At 36.8% G+C, this 15001-nt stretch overlaps 1 protein-coding gene across 1 annotated transcript in view; it reads left to right on the top strand.

Moving 5' to 3' along the window:
• RAB2A (RAB2A, member RAS oncogene family) overlaps positions 1–15001 on the top strand; it is a 109348-nt gene that overhangs the window by 55765 nt on the left and 38582 nt on the right. The window contains exons 3-5 of the mRNA XM_004372568.2: positions 251–318; positions 10603–10685; positions 11120–11212. Of these exons, the coding sequence (XP_004372625.1) occupies positions 251–318; positions 10603–10685; positions 11120–11212 (244 nt within the window). The remainder of the gene's footprint in view (positions 1–250; positions 319–10602; positions 10686–11119; positions 11213–15001) is intronic.

The raw sequence follows: 15001 nt of genomic DNA, 5'->3' as shown, positions 1-15001 counted from the left end.
TGGTTTCCTAATATTGACTATGTTAGACTTGAATATCTTGGTGTTTTAATTATGTCCTCGGCTATGTCTTATTAACATCTCTGCCTTAGCTTATAAGTTTTCTAAGGATAGGAGCTATATTTGTTAAAGTTGGTCTGTGTATTACCTAGCATAACATGTCCTGGAAGTAATAGGACATGCTTTCTTTATCCTTAAATGTGAGATATATTCCCACCAGTTTGTGTAACAAATTATTTTTTGTTTTATTCAGGTGTAGAGTTTGGTGCTCGAATGATAACTATTGATGGAAAACAGATAAAACTTCAGATATGGGATACGGTAAGTATAGCAAAAGTACACTGTAGGACCTCAATAAAGTTGTTTTATAAAAGTACATTGTATGTTTGTTTTGTTTTAATGTTATTTTATGTCAGTTATCATGGTTAGTTAGACATTAACATAACCTATAGCCATGAGCTACCAGAGGACATTGGTTTTTCTTATGCAGTGTTTTCAGTACATGTGCCACAGGTGTTGAGTGTTGATGAACATATCTGAGTAAATACTCAGGTGATGTGCTCTAAACAGAAATATTCTAGAAACTGTATTTCTAAGAAAAATAATCAGCATGTCTATAAAGTAAAATATGAAAGTCAGTACCACAGAGTAGCTTAACCTGTTTTTTGACAGCTTGTTAATTTATTTTAAAAGTGTGGTTTAGTCCCAACCCCTTGAAGCCACCTTACTCCTATCCTTGTTCTGTCATCTACTTTTTATACAGTGCATGCCTATTACATGCCATGCTGTATAGTTCCTGATAGTGGTTTCTCATCTGAGCCACAGAACACAGAAAATGATTTGAGTGCCTGTTTTCTCTATTCTCCCACCTTAGATGCGTAGAAGAGAAACTGTTACATACAATGGATGTCTTCAGTCAGTACTTCTCAAACTTTTTTACTTTTAAAAAAATTAATGAGACCCTCAAAGAGCATTTGTTTATGTGGCTTATAGCTATCAATATTTGCCGTATTAGAAATTTAAACTGAATTAATTTAAATTAGAAATTAAAATTACATATTCAATTACTAATACATCTTAAAATAACATTAATAAACCTATTACATGTTAGGAGAAATGATGCAGTTTTGATGAAAATTAACTGTTTTTCCAAAACAAAAGTCAAGTGAGGAGAGTGGCATTGTGTTCCATTTTCTAAAATCTCTATACTATCTGCTTACTAGAAGATGGCTAGATTTTCATATCTGCTTCTGGATTGAGTCTTGCAATATATTGTTTGGGTTGAAGTATACGGAGAAAACCCAGGTTTGTACAGATAGTGGGAAAAGGGTGGACCTCATGGACCTGTAAAAAGGCTTAGGGACTGTTGGGATCCTGGGATCACTTTGGGGACCCCTGCCGTAGCTAATTGGGACCTAATTCTTTACCGAAACCCTAACTGAGAAAAGCAGAAGGTCTTCTGTTACGTTAAAGAACATATTCTCTAAATTAGTAAATGAAATATAAAATATGGGGAATTTTATTGTCATATACCAATGGTCTTTTTTCTCTAGTCACTCACTCTTTTAAGTCTTTCACCTGTCAGTTATATTAGCCATTAAGGAAAGAACCAGGGAGAATATCCAGTTTCACAGTTTAGACTGTGTTAACCCTAGGAGACCAAGCAGGTTACTGAAGGCCGTTGGTGGGACCTAGGTCTCCTGATAGTCCCTACATATCACACAGTCGCCCCTGAAATGATGAACTCCAGTTCTCTGTCTCTTGATCTGTCCTAGAGTTCTACGTTGGACTCTGGGTTCCTGTGCTTTCTTACCTCTTCCCCAGTAAAGATTTGTACTTTTACCATTTTGGGGAGTTTTCTCCCCTGAGTTTATAGCATCTCAAAACTGTAAAATTTTATATTCTTTCAGGCAACATGACTTCAGAACTGCGTGGAAAAGAGACAAAATATGCAAAGTCGCTTTTTTCCTAGAGGTTTATAACTAATGATCTCCAACCGAAAGGAGATAATTTTCTACTTTATTAAAAGAGTTTTTCTCTTTGTTTTTTTGGAGCTGATTGTTTTACATAAGCTAGGTTGCTTTCTTAGCTGATAACCTTGTGCAGGACACATTCTTTGGTGTTATAAAGTGTGGACCAGACTACTTGTTATTCTTTAATAAACATGTTTTGCATACTGTGTGCTTTACATAAATGTTGGCTTTGCTTGAAGACCTTTTTTTCTCTTCTTTATTCTAAAACCAGCTTAGATGTCAACTCTTGTGAAGCCTTTCTGACACCTATGAGAATAGCTGATTCTTCCCGTAATACTTTATGCATATTTCTGTTATCACTTTTATCTCATTGTTTTTTGTTCACATACCTACCATCCTCAAAATAAGCGTCATAAGGGATGGCACCATCTATATCTTACTCAACTTTGTATCACTGCTTCTTAGCTCAGTGACTGATACAGTGTTTGGTAAATTTTGTTGAATAAATGAATAAAAACATCTCATACTGTCCAAGCAACATGTTAGGATCATTGAATGTGTTCAGGAAACATCTACTAAGTACATGGTTACAAAAACGAAAGGTTAATATAATAATGATAATTATATGATACTTTAGGCTCAAACTACCTAATTGTCTGTAGTTTATTCTAGTTTATTCCTTAGTCGAAGATTTTTTCCTGATACGTAAACCTAAACTTTTATTTCCTTTTAATCCTAATTGTTATTCTATCCCTAAAATGTTCCCTTAAATAATCTTTCTATTTTTGAAACTTAAGTAATTCCCCAGTTGTTTCTTTCACAGGTTAACTAGTCATGCCTTCTCTTGATAGGAGCCCCATTTTTTTGTTTTAGCTTTTGAGTTGATTTTCTTATGCTGCACTGATCTTTCAGAAGGAATCTAAAATAATTCATTTGCTGGAGAGTATGAGAAGGAAGTGAGGAAAAAAACCCATTTGCACTTCCTCTAAGAGAGCAGAAGGCTAATTTTTTTTGCTCTGTATCTAGAAGGGAGAGAGACTGTGGCATCTTTGACAGCATTGTGACTCTCAAGAAAGAATTCCAGAGCTTCCTTATGGAGGGTTCTAGGAACCAATGGCCTGTTCCAGATTTTAAGCAATGTTCAAAAAAGTCTCTTAATTTTTTTTGGAGGTTGTTTCTTTAGTGTGTCTTAGAGGTTTTTCTCTTATTTTTATTGGTTTTTTTCTTACTTCATACCTAACTTCCAAAACTCTTAATAAACTTAATCTGACATACATTACGGCTGGTTCCACCACTTACTCATTTTATCTGAGCAAAGCAGAGTTTTCCATATCATTAATTTTCTACATTGTGTTTATACATTTGGATAGCAAACTGCATTTTTAATAGCAAGGGTTAATGGCTATTCCTGGCCCAGAACAGATCACCCTACAGTCCTCCAGGGAAAAATTGGCCAAATGTTATGATTTGTTTCATCAGCCTTAAAGAAATGAATTTTTCTCCCAGTGGCCAAGTCTCAGTATCATAGGATGTTTGTCATCCATTTTATACCCATTTTCATTCACAAAAATAAAAAGTAGAAATAAGCAGCTTTCCTAAGCAGCTTTCCTTACAAAATTTCCACATCCACCATCTTTGCTTTCTTTTTCAAATAAGTTTAGCTGCCAGTAGATACTCCTTGAGAACCTTAAGAAAGGCAGTCATTTCACAGCTGGAAATAGTGATAAGAGTGTATCAGTGCCTTCCTTAAAGCAGTTTTCATTTGACCTGGTGACAAGTGGCATTTTTTTCTTTTATCGAAAGCTAAAGCCAAATGTGTGACTATTCTTGAACTCTGCCAGGATAGGTCAAAGAAGAAACATAAGTTGCCCCCATTTCCTGTTCAGTAACTGGTGGAAGAAGGGCTTAAGAAATTCATTCTGACTTTGCTCGCCCCGTCCTACTCTTACTCCTCTTTTGCCTTTTGTCACTCTTAGTTGCTTTCCCAACCCATATCCAAATAAATTTTATCCCTCGCCCCGGATTTGTAGGATGGTGTTTCATTTAAGTCCACGTATCTGCTTAAGTTCCCTAGAAATATTTTTATTTTAGATTTACAAATATTTTTCCCATCAAGTAAGAGTTAGTGAAACTTGATAGACAAAGTCAGAGGACTTACATGCTGTAAGCTCCTTCTCAGCAAATTATAGGCACTTTTTTTGCCCTTAATAAAACATGTCAATTTATACTCTTGATCTCTTACCAAAATAATGGAATGTTTTTATGTACCAGTGTATTGGTTAAGTCTCTAAGATTCCATTAATAAATAAACTGAACTAGCTTCAAAAATAGGCGTTCACTGTAAGGATGGACAACCAGAATATAGTGGGGCCAGTGAAAGGGCCAAAACCAAGGGCTGGGAAACAATCAAGCCTCTTCTTCTGCCTCTCCTCTCTGTTCCCATCCCCCACCCCAGGAATTGCAAAGAAGCCTTGTAGAGATCCAGCTGTTTTGCGTCCATCAGCAGCTGTTCATCAACCTTTTCTTGAGGAACCACAGGGACAGGAAACTATCTTAGACATTTTGTTCTACTTAGGGCAGCTCTGATGCTTACCTCCCACCTGTGGTCTCTAATTTCTGTTAAATGTCAGTGTTAAAGGAATCTGAAATTGGCCATCATATCTTCTTTAAGTCTTTTTTTCAGAATAAATATCCCCAATTTTTTTTTTAAAAGCATTCAACATCTGTTCTTCCTAAGTATTTATAACCCCTGTTTCTCTTCTCAGGATCTACCTTAGTTTCTAAAAGAGACTTCTTAAAAGGCCCAGAGTTTACTAGTCCAAGTTGACTTTCACTAAATTTTCACCATCCTTGTTGTAGACACTAAGGCAGCCTAAAAAATCACTATTAAAACTTATTAATCTTACCATCATCCAAAACAGAGGTTTTGTTCATGCAGGTAGATTCCAAATTGTTTTCTTCTCTGATAGCACTTGCTTGAAGACAGGTCTAGATTATAAACCGAGTCTGTTTAGTAAAATATCCAAGATTTAATGTTTGGGTACTGTGACATCTTATTTGGCTGTTTAGAAATCTTTTTTTGGTTCTTGTAGCTGAGGTTGTTAGATAAATGGCTAACAATGAAAGTAAGGAGGTATTACTGTAATATTCTCACGGAATTCTCTAACTTTACTGGTTCTTTGGGCTCAGTCAAGGTAACATATGAGTGCCTACTGTAAATATTCTTCAGTACTCCGAGTTAGGCTGTCCCTCAAGGAGAATTAAAGAGGAAAAAAATAATCATTTAAGCAATGTGTTCATTTTATCTAATCAATAGTATTAGAATCAAATGACTACATGAAAGTGTTTTTGGGTTTTTGAGGAGAAAAGGATCAGTATGGGCTGTGGTTGATAAGCTTCCTAGCTTTGTGAAAGAATTTGGGCTTGAACTGGCTCTCAAAGGGAACAGAATTTGGATAGGTGGAAGGAAGGAAAAATAGTTTTTCAGAGAAGGAGTCAAGGAGAGCCACACAAGCAGGAATATAGGCAAGATAGCAGTAGATAAAAATAGATTTTTATTGACTAAAGATAAAATTCTAGAGAGATAAGTAGAGATTTGATTCCCAAGAGCCTAGGACTTTAATTCAAGATATTTAGAGATTTTCCAGCAGTAGCTTAATGTCTGTAAAGAGGAGAGGAAGAGGAGTTAAAATTGCCACCAGTTTCCTTTCTGCTTACTATAAAAATTGATGTCATTGACAGAAATACTGAAGCACATGGGGAGGGCAGTTGGGGAACTCTGACAATCGGAAGTAAGTTTTAAAGTTATAGACAAAGAATCATAATTTCACAATCATCACATGGAAAATGAAGGTCTACGAGGCTGCTTCTGCACAAATATGACTGATTTTTTTTGTAGTTGTTTGTTTGTTTTTAGTAGTTTTATTCATAGTAGCCGAAAAAAAATCCAGAAGCATCCCAGATGTCCCTCAATGGATGAATAGTTAAACTGTGAAACATCACACCATGGGAAGGAACAAACCATTGATACACAAAAACCTTGTATTAGAAAGATGTGGGTTCTTGTATTAGTTCATAGTGAGACCTCGGACAAGTCATTTAACGTTTCTTATTTTTTGTTTCTTTACCTATGAAATAGGGATTAAGAATAATTTTTATGACTGTAGAATTGTTTAGGGAATTTCATATTTTGCATGTAAAGCACTCAGTATACCTGGCATATATAAACAGTGTATAAATACTAGCAATAATTTACCTTCAAAGAGTAAGCCAGCTTGCTTCTCTGTTCAATCTCAAAGCACTTTTCCAACTCTCATTTTTTCCAAAGCCATGAGAACCCACTGCCGTCAGTGCCCCATGTTTAATTATAAGAATCATACCAATAGCAAATTGTTTGGGGGCATTCCTATATGCCAGGTGCCACACTAGACCTTTCACCTCTATCTGTTTTTTTTTTTTTTTTTTTAATTGTGTTTTAGGTGAAAGTTTACATCTCAAGTTAATTTCACATAACAAAAATTTATACACATATTGTTCTGTGACATGAGTTGCAATCCCCACAATGTGACAGCACACTCCACCTTTCCACCCTGGGTTCCCTGTGTCCATTTAACCAGTTCCTGTCCCTCTCTGCCTTCTCATCCTGCCTCTGGACAGGAGCCGCCCATTTGGTGTCGTGTATCTGAACTCGTGTATCTGATTGAACTAAGAAGCACACTCTTCACCAGTATTTTATGTTTTATAGTCCTCTCTATAGAGTGGGCCTCGGCAATAGTTTCAGTTCTGGGTTAACAGAGTGTCCGGGGCCGTAGTTTCAGGGGTTCCTCCAGTCTCTGTCAGACCATTAAGTCTGGTCTTTTTACATGAATTTGAGGTCTGCTCCGCACTTTTCTCCGGCTCTGTCTGGGACTCTGTGTTGTGTTCCCTGTCAGGGCAGTCATTGGTCACCTCTGTCTCATTTAAATGAGGTGTGTGCAAGTCTTGCTGGGAAAAGATACTGGGTCCCTGCCTTTTGCAGAGGCCACTTGAAGGCAAAATGACAGCCACCCCTCCATGTCGTTGAGTCACAAGAGCAGTGGCTGCAGCAGATGCCATTTCTGGAGGGCTTGTCACAAGTGAAGCTAGGCACTGTTCCAAGCGGATTACAAATGTGATCTTACGGAATCTTTCTCCCAACCCTGGCGGGGAGGGAATGATATTTCCTGATTTCACAGAATGAGAACCTGAGGTTTAGAGAAGATAAGTGATTTACTGTGAAAATGGTAGCTGTTTTGGATCAGGTAGACTTTGATTTACATACCACACATTTCTGAGGCTGATGCTTACAATGAAAAATCCCCTTGCAGATTGCAAAGATGCCTTACTTTGGGAAATCAGTAGTCTCGCCCCTCAATAATCTTTGGCAGTCCAGTTCCTCATGCCCACTTCCCCAGATCTTGGCATTTTGGAGCTGAAAGGGACAGTGGGACAACTTATTGTTTAAAAATTAAGAAATTGAGACACAGAGAAGTTAAGGGAACACCTCCAGGTCATACAGTCTGACAGCAGCAGAGCTGGAACTGGAACCCCAGTTCTTTGACTTTCAGAACGATGATCCAGTTTCTTAGCCAAATGAGTGAGGGATCTATGACTCTGAGTCTTACTAAAAGTGAGCAGGCGCATTATCTTTTGAGGTAGACTTGCTCTACTTTTTTGCATACCTGAATATCTTGCTGATTTTCTACAGAAATCAAACAAATGGATGTATTGTGAGCTGTTAGAAGCTCATGGTCTACTCTGACCACCCCTACCTGGATTTAGCCAATCATTCTTATTAAATGCATTTTTTTTTTTTTTTTTTTTTTTTTGCACCCTAAGCTACTCTGAGGAAGGAGTCTCTGGGTCATTAAGTGCTGGACTGCTAACCAAAAGATTGGCAGTTCAGACCCACCCAGAGATGCCTTGGAAGTAAGGCCTGCTTCTGAAAGCTCACAATCTGAAAACTCTATGGAACAGTCCTACTCAGCCCACGTGGAATCGCCATGAGTCGGAATTGACTCGACAGCAACTAACAACTCTTCTTCGGAACCCCTTGCTGCAAAGAATTCCGCATCCTATTCAGTTTCAGGGTTCTAAAACCCCTTTAAACCAATACTTTATGGTGAAGAAGATCAAACATAACATCTGAATTTCCTAGATTGACATTGTTTTTCACTTAAAACAATATAGATTAACCAGAGTTTAGACTAAAGTACTTTTTAAAACTCTGGATTACTTTGTTTCAGTATTATCAAATAATTAACCACTGGGCTAGCTTTGTGCTCTTGGTTGTTGTTCAGCCGTTTATTTATAGATAGAGAGGCCATAATAAAACACTTTATTGGGCAAGATTTATTTCAAGGCTACCAGTGCCATTACTGAAGAGACTGAGCCCAGAGTGTGTAGTGTTTTTCACACAAGTTAAGGTTCAAGAACTTGGAAAATATTATGAATACTGTTCTTTGTTTATTTACAAAGTAATCATAGATTTTAGGATGCATAGGTACATTCATAGTCATCAGTTGGAATGTGTGGTTTTTTATTTGTTTGGGTTTTAAATTTTGTAGTGAGCAAAATCCATATTCAGTACAAAGTCATTTCCATATTAGAACATGTTTGTTGTTTGCAAAACAATTTGAGAGGAGTGAGAATAGTATATAAATGTGTACTTTTCTTCTTTTCCTAAGTTTATTTTCCCTTCTGCTGTTTTACTAAATCATACCTGGGCTATAAACACTGAAGTTTTAAATCCTGTAGTGGTGTTTTTCCAGCAGTGTATTCATTTTAAATCATTCGACAGAATGTCCCAGTGAGATTGTCTTAAAGGACTTTTATCTTTGCTCAGTGATTAGGGCATGGAAGATACAAGAGCTCTAAACCTGGTTTTCATTTTGAACTAATAAAATATTTCTCTGTCTCTCTCTTTTTGGTGTTATTTACCACAGAATCCTTTCTTTGTATATATGATTCACAGTGAAATGACTCTTAACAATCTTCTCAGTCTTACCATGCTAAGCAATTTTTTAAAACTGCCATATTGCTTGCATCTTGAACTTGGATTTGAAAGGTCTGTTTTTGAAAGACAAGCCTCAATAAATATATATGAAAATATTTTTGAAATTAATTTTATGCTTCCAACTACTATCATGAAGTTTGTTAACCTCAAACTATGTAGATTGAGTTCACTTTCTTTACAGCCCTTTTACGTGATGACTTTTACAATTTCACTTTAGCATCAGGCGTTACTCTAAGTGCCAGAATTGCTCTTGAGTTACCATGAGAAGGTCCAATTGTTAGTTTTACATAGGAGAAGTTTTTTCACTCAGTCTTAGCATGTTAGAATTTACCGATGCATACTCTTTTAGATGGGATAGAGTGCTGACCATTTTGTGCATATGAGTCAGACATTTAAATTCATCCATTCATCATCAGATTTTCTCTCTGTGCCTGCTGTGTGCCAGGCCCGGTGCTAGGGGTGGAGAGTATAGTGGGAGGACCTATCAGAACAAGGAATTATAGATGTTTAGTGTTAGTATAGGGCAGAACTTGAGCTGCCTGTGTGCACTCTGAGGGTAGAAAGGGCTTCATGTTTACACCGGAAGATCAGAATTTGGAGCATGTAAACATGAGTCGTTTTCAAGAAATTTTGTAGCATTTGAACACAAAAAATTGGTGAACATGGCTTTCTTTTTTTACTTGATTTGCATGCTTTTTTTCTCCAACTGTGGAAAAGAAGTGATTAAACATGAAAAAAAAAAGTACATTTGATAGAAACTCTCTCAGTTTTAAATTCAAAGGCAATAGGCATGTCCCTCACCAACCTTTCTTTAAAAAACAGAATGTTAGTGCCACCAGTGAAAGATTGAAATCAGCTATTTTTGCATAATCTCTGTTGTCCGTTTCACAAGGGGACATAAAGATGACTTTTCCATCCCGTTGCCTTTTGACAAGCATTATATATCAAATACAGAGAAAATTGATTAAGTGTAGGGGGAAATTTATATAAATTAAATTCAAAACCATTTTCTGTTCTTCATAATAAAATGATTGCTCAAAGAATTCCGTCTGATGACTGTTGAAAGCTCACTGCAGTTTATGATATAACTGATAAAATCTGCATCCTTGGCCTTCCAACAACCTTTATACCAGCAGATGGTGGGCGTAAAGATGTCATTCATCATTTATTTACAATGGGCTTTATTTATTCTAGTGTCAACAGCTGCCCCAGGGAGTGGGTTATTGAATTCAAATGTGAAGCTCTGGGTTATTTGCTTCCTTTCAAATTTGTCTTCAGAGCTTAGTTGCTAGGAGTCCATTCTGTGCTCCAATAATGATTCATGTATTGTGAAGCCATTCAGTAAATTGGGTTGTCAGGGATTGCCAAAAAGGGCTTAGAGGTCTTGTTCCTGGGGGGGTGGGAGGGGGTGTCTGTATGTGTGTCTGGTTGATGGGAGCAATAGTGGTATTATGTAACTTTCTCATAAAGCTGGTGAAGTTTTCTTCTTTTCCTTTATGTACTCCTTCCCTACCTGCCCACTTTCTTCGTATGAATCATATGAAAAATGTGGAGGAGAGTTTACTAAAAGAAGACTCTCAACCTTTTCTTTCCTAACAGGCAGGGCAGGAGTCCTTTCGCTCCATCACAAGGTCGTATTACAGAGGTGCAGCAGGTGCTTTACTAGTGTATGATATTACAAGGTGAGAACCTGGAAATATTTCACTACAGTGGTTAATGTAAAGAATTTTTCGAAGTAATTATGATTACCAGCACTGATTATATAGCTTTGCCTTTTAGGCTCTGGCTGTTTACCTTGAAAACGTGTGTTTCTTGAATCTAAATTTACTACAGCAATCTGCAACTAAATTCTTATATGAGTAAGCACCCCCAGTTTTATCAGTTTGGTATTACTATTTATACATCGGAATATTCTAGAGTGAGGTTACATTTAATTTCTAAACTGAAGTGTAATCAGTGAACTGTAGACCCGAGTTCTGTACTTGAAAGCTGTTTCTCATTACATCAGTAGATATGGCTAAGAGTACAGTTATCTTTAATGGAATATATATCATTTGTATATACCCTTTAGGGGAAATACTTTTAAAATAGTAATCAAATTATCATTTATGTTTAGGAGAGATACATTCAACCACTTGACAACCTGGTTAGAAGATGCACGCCAGCATTCCAATTCCAACATGGTCATTATGCTTATTGGAAATAAAAGGTAAAAAGACTGAAATTTAGCGTTTACAGTGCATTAATGATGAAGACTGGATTACTGGTTATGTAACTACTTTTCTACTTTTTCTTCAAGAAAAACTTACATATTGTCCAAATGTAAGTTGCTGGTTTCTTAAATTATAAAATTTTTGAAAATTCTAACATATTTCTTTGGCTTTTAAAATACAGATAATAATCATTAGAATTATTGTAATTTTTTTCAGAATTGTACTTCAAAAAAATCTGAGTTTTATTTGATTAGTAATTTGAAATGAAACCCACTGATTTAGTTGGTGACTTAAATATCCAAATTATTTTAAATATTTGCATTAGAAATAAGTATCTGTGCAGAACTCAGAAAAATGTTCTCCCTTTTTCATGGCTTAAAGTTCATTGTATGAATTAATACAGTACATAGATTAAGCAGGTGTATTTCTGCTTAAAGTCCTGAAACACTTTTAATATTATTTGTTAGTTATCACAGTAGTTTTAATCATATACCTACGTCTTTATTTATCTCGTTAATTAATGAAAGAGCCATTAAGATATCACGACTGGTTCAAAAGAGAACTCAGAGTACCACATGTTTATAATCATGTAAGGAATGTTGAAATGCGTTTACAAATGGGTGTAAAACCAGTCAATATATACAGGACGATAATTGTATTCCACTGGACAGTTTGCATTTCTGTGGCCAGAAGATAGTTGCATTAGTATCTTTTCTACAAGTTAATTTCTGTCTCTTACAAGTCTTTCAAAATTTGTAGGATGCAGCCACAGCAATGCTTGAGGAAGATTATAGCACTAGACATTTATATTAGGTAAAAGTTTGAAGTCAATAACCTAAGCTTCTGTCTTAAGTAATTAGAAAGATAATAGCAAATTAAACTCACACAATTCTGTAGGCTAAAAGTCCAAATCAGGATCTTAGCCGTGTTGATTCCTTCCTTATAGGTCGTCCCACGCTTTCCTTGTTTCCTTGGTTTGTAGAGGATCCTCGCAAGGGGTCTGTGTTCGCAGTGTTTAGGCAGTCTGATCTGTGTTCAGTCTACTCTTTTCCTAACTGAGAAGTGATTAGGTTTAGGACACACCCTGTACTGACATAACATAACAAAGAAAATCCTATTTCCAAACAGGATTACATCCACAGGTATAGGGGTTAGGTTTCCACTACATGTTTTTTGGGGGACATAATTCAGTTCATAACAAATGGTTTAGAAAAGAATGATATTTAAGTAATAGGAACAACTTAAATGGAATCCAGGAGTAAAAATTCAAGACAACAATATGATTCCATGCCTGGAAAGCTAAGGAAATGACCAAAGAAGAGTGAAGCTTAGTCTGAGCTGGTGGTAAAAAAGATCATGAATAAACTGCTAAACCCAACCAAATCCATTGCGGTGGAGTTGATTCCTGCTCACAGTGACCCTGTAGGACAGAGAAAAACTGCCCCATATGGTTTCTAAGGCTGTAAATCTTTATGAAGCCGACTGCCACATATTTCTCCCGAGGATCTGTTGGTGGCTTTGAACTGCTGACCTTTCAGTTAGTAGCCAAGCACTTAACCACTGCACCACCAGGGCTAGTTTCTGTTTTTTGAATAATCTGTTAAACATCTACATCCTTAAACCCTCTTTGCTATGATTGGATTTGCAAATACAAACATCAGCTAGAAATACTGATAGTGAAAAACTGGAAATAACTTAAAATGTCCAAAAATAGAGGATTGTTTACGTAAAATATGGCATAAGCATAAAATGGGGTGGAAGGCAGTTAAAGTGTTAAAGTGTCTTGAAAAATATGTATAATTGAAAACTAACTTCCTCTTGAGAATATTTGTCAAATAAGGGGGCTGATTTGCAGGCGCATATTCCTGCATCCCTATTGCTAGCATCCCCCCTCCCCCCCATTTTTTAATTCCTGCTAGAATGTCAGCCCTATGAAGCCAGAGATTTTTGTCTGTTTTGTTGAGTAATCTATCTCCAGATCCAGGAAAGGGTTTGGCACATGAGAAATCCTTAGATAATAGTTGGATAAATTATCCTTGTCCAGTTATGCTATAATTTTTGCAAACTTCAAGTTTACCTACTTCATGCTGCTTTTCATATTTTCATCTTACCCCTAATATTTTGTAGCACTGTCACAGAAATGATTTTTTTTCCCTCTCTCTGAGGTTGTAAAGTCTGTAAGTTCATTTCTGATTTTAACTTAAGTCGTTTCTCTTGCTCAGTCAGTATAGCTGAAAGTTTTGTCAATTTTATTGATTTTTTTTCCAAAGAGCCAACTTTTGGTTTTGTTAATTTTCCCTATTGTTTTTCTATCCTCTATTTTAGTTTGTGTCCACTCTAAAAAAACAAAAAATTTATTTTGTTTTTGTTTTTATTTTCCCCCCTCTGCTAGTTTTGTGTTTGTACTGCTTTTTTTCTAGTTCAAAAAAGTGTAAACTTAGGTTATTGATTTGAGTTCGTTCTTCTTATTTATTGATTGATTGATTGATTGTGCTTTAGGTGACAGTTTACAGTTCCAGTTAATTTCTCATACAAAAATTTTTACACATGGTTTTGTGACATTAGTTGCTGTCGCCACAATGTAACAGCACACTCCCCCTTTCCAGCCTGGGTTCCCTATGTCCATTCAGCCAGTTCCTGTCCCTTCTTGCCTTCTCATCCTGTCTCTGGACAGGAGCTGCCCATTTGGTCTAGTGTATCTGATTGAACTAAGAAGCACATTCCTTACGTGTATTATTTTTTGTTTTCTAGTCCTGCCTAATTTTTGTCTGAAGAGTGGGTTTCGGAAATGGTTTTAGTTCTGGATTAACAGAGTATCCAGGGACCATAGTTTCGAGGGTTTGTCCAGTCTCTGTCAGACCATCAAGTCTGATCTTTTTACACGAATTTGAGTTCTGCTTTGCACTTTTCTCCTGCTTCATCCAGGACTCTCTGTTGTGTTCCCTGTTGGGGCAGTCATTGGTGGCATCCGGGCACTGTCTAGTTCTTCCGGTCTCAGGCTGATGGAGTCTCTGGTTTATGTGGAACGTTAGTCTCTTGGGCTTGTATTTTCCTTGTGTCTTTGGTGTTCTTCATTTCCCCTTGCTCCAAGTGGATTGGGACCGATTGATGCATCTTAGATGGCTGCTCGCAAGCTTTTAAGACCCCAGACACCACTCATCAAAATGGGATGCAGAACATTTTCTTAATAAACTTTGTTGTGCCAGTTGACCTAGATGTCCCCTGAAATTATGGTCCTCAGGCCCCAGCCACCTTCATTGTATTTTATATCAAACTTTCTTTCAAATATTTCAGATTTTTACGAGCAGGGTATAAGCATTAGTACCACCACTTAATGTTTAGATGACATTTTATAAACTGTAAAATATTTTAAAGTATCAATAACAGTGAAGGTTATAAAACAGTCACCGGTATCACTCACAGAAGTTCCAATTTACAGAAACAACAATGACTGTTAATGACCTGCTATATTGCATAGTATAAGCATAACATCTGCCTCTTCTAGCTAGTAGAGCCCCACCTTGGACAGGTTCTGGCTGAGCCCACTCCTCCCATGGGCTCCCAGTGGTGCCTGTTCCACTGGTGGTGGCCCCATTACTCCCTGTGTTCTGCCTACAGCCCCAGCCTGAGCTTTTTTTTTTTTTTGTAATTGTTGTTTAAATGAAGTTTACATTTCAAGTTAGTCTCCCATACAAAAATTTATACATACATTGTTATGTGACCCTAATTGCTCTCCCCATACTGCGACAGTACACTCCTCCTTTCCACCCCTGATTCCCCATGTC

This window comes from Trichechus manatus, unplaced genomic scaffold, assembly GCF_000243295.1.
Source record: "Trichechus manatus latirostris isolate Lorelei unplaced genomic scaffold, TriManLat1.0 scaffold00018, whole genome shotgun sequence".
In the NCBI taxonomy this organism is placed as follows: domain Eukaryota; kingdom Metazoa; phylum Chordata; class Mammalia; order Sirenia; family Trichechidae; genus Trichechus; species Trichechus manatus.
Note: the sequence above shows the minus strand (reverse complement) of the source record. Positions and strands in the feature narration are given on the sequence as shown.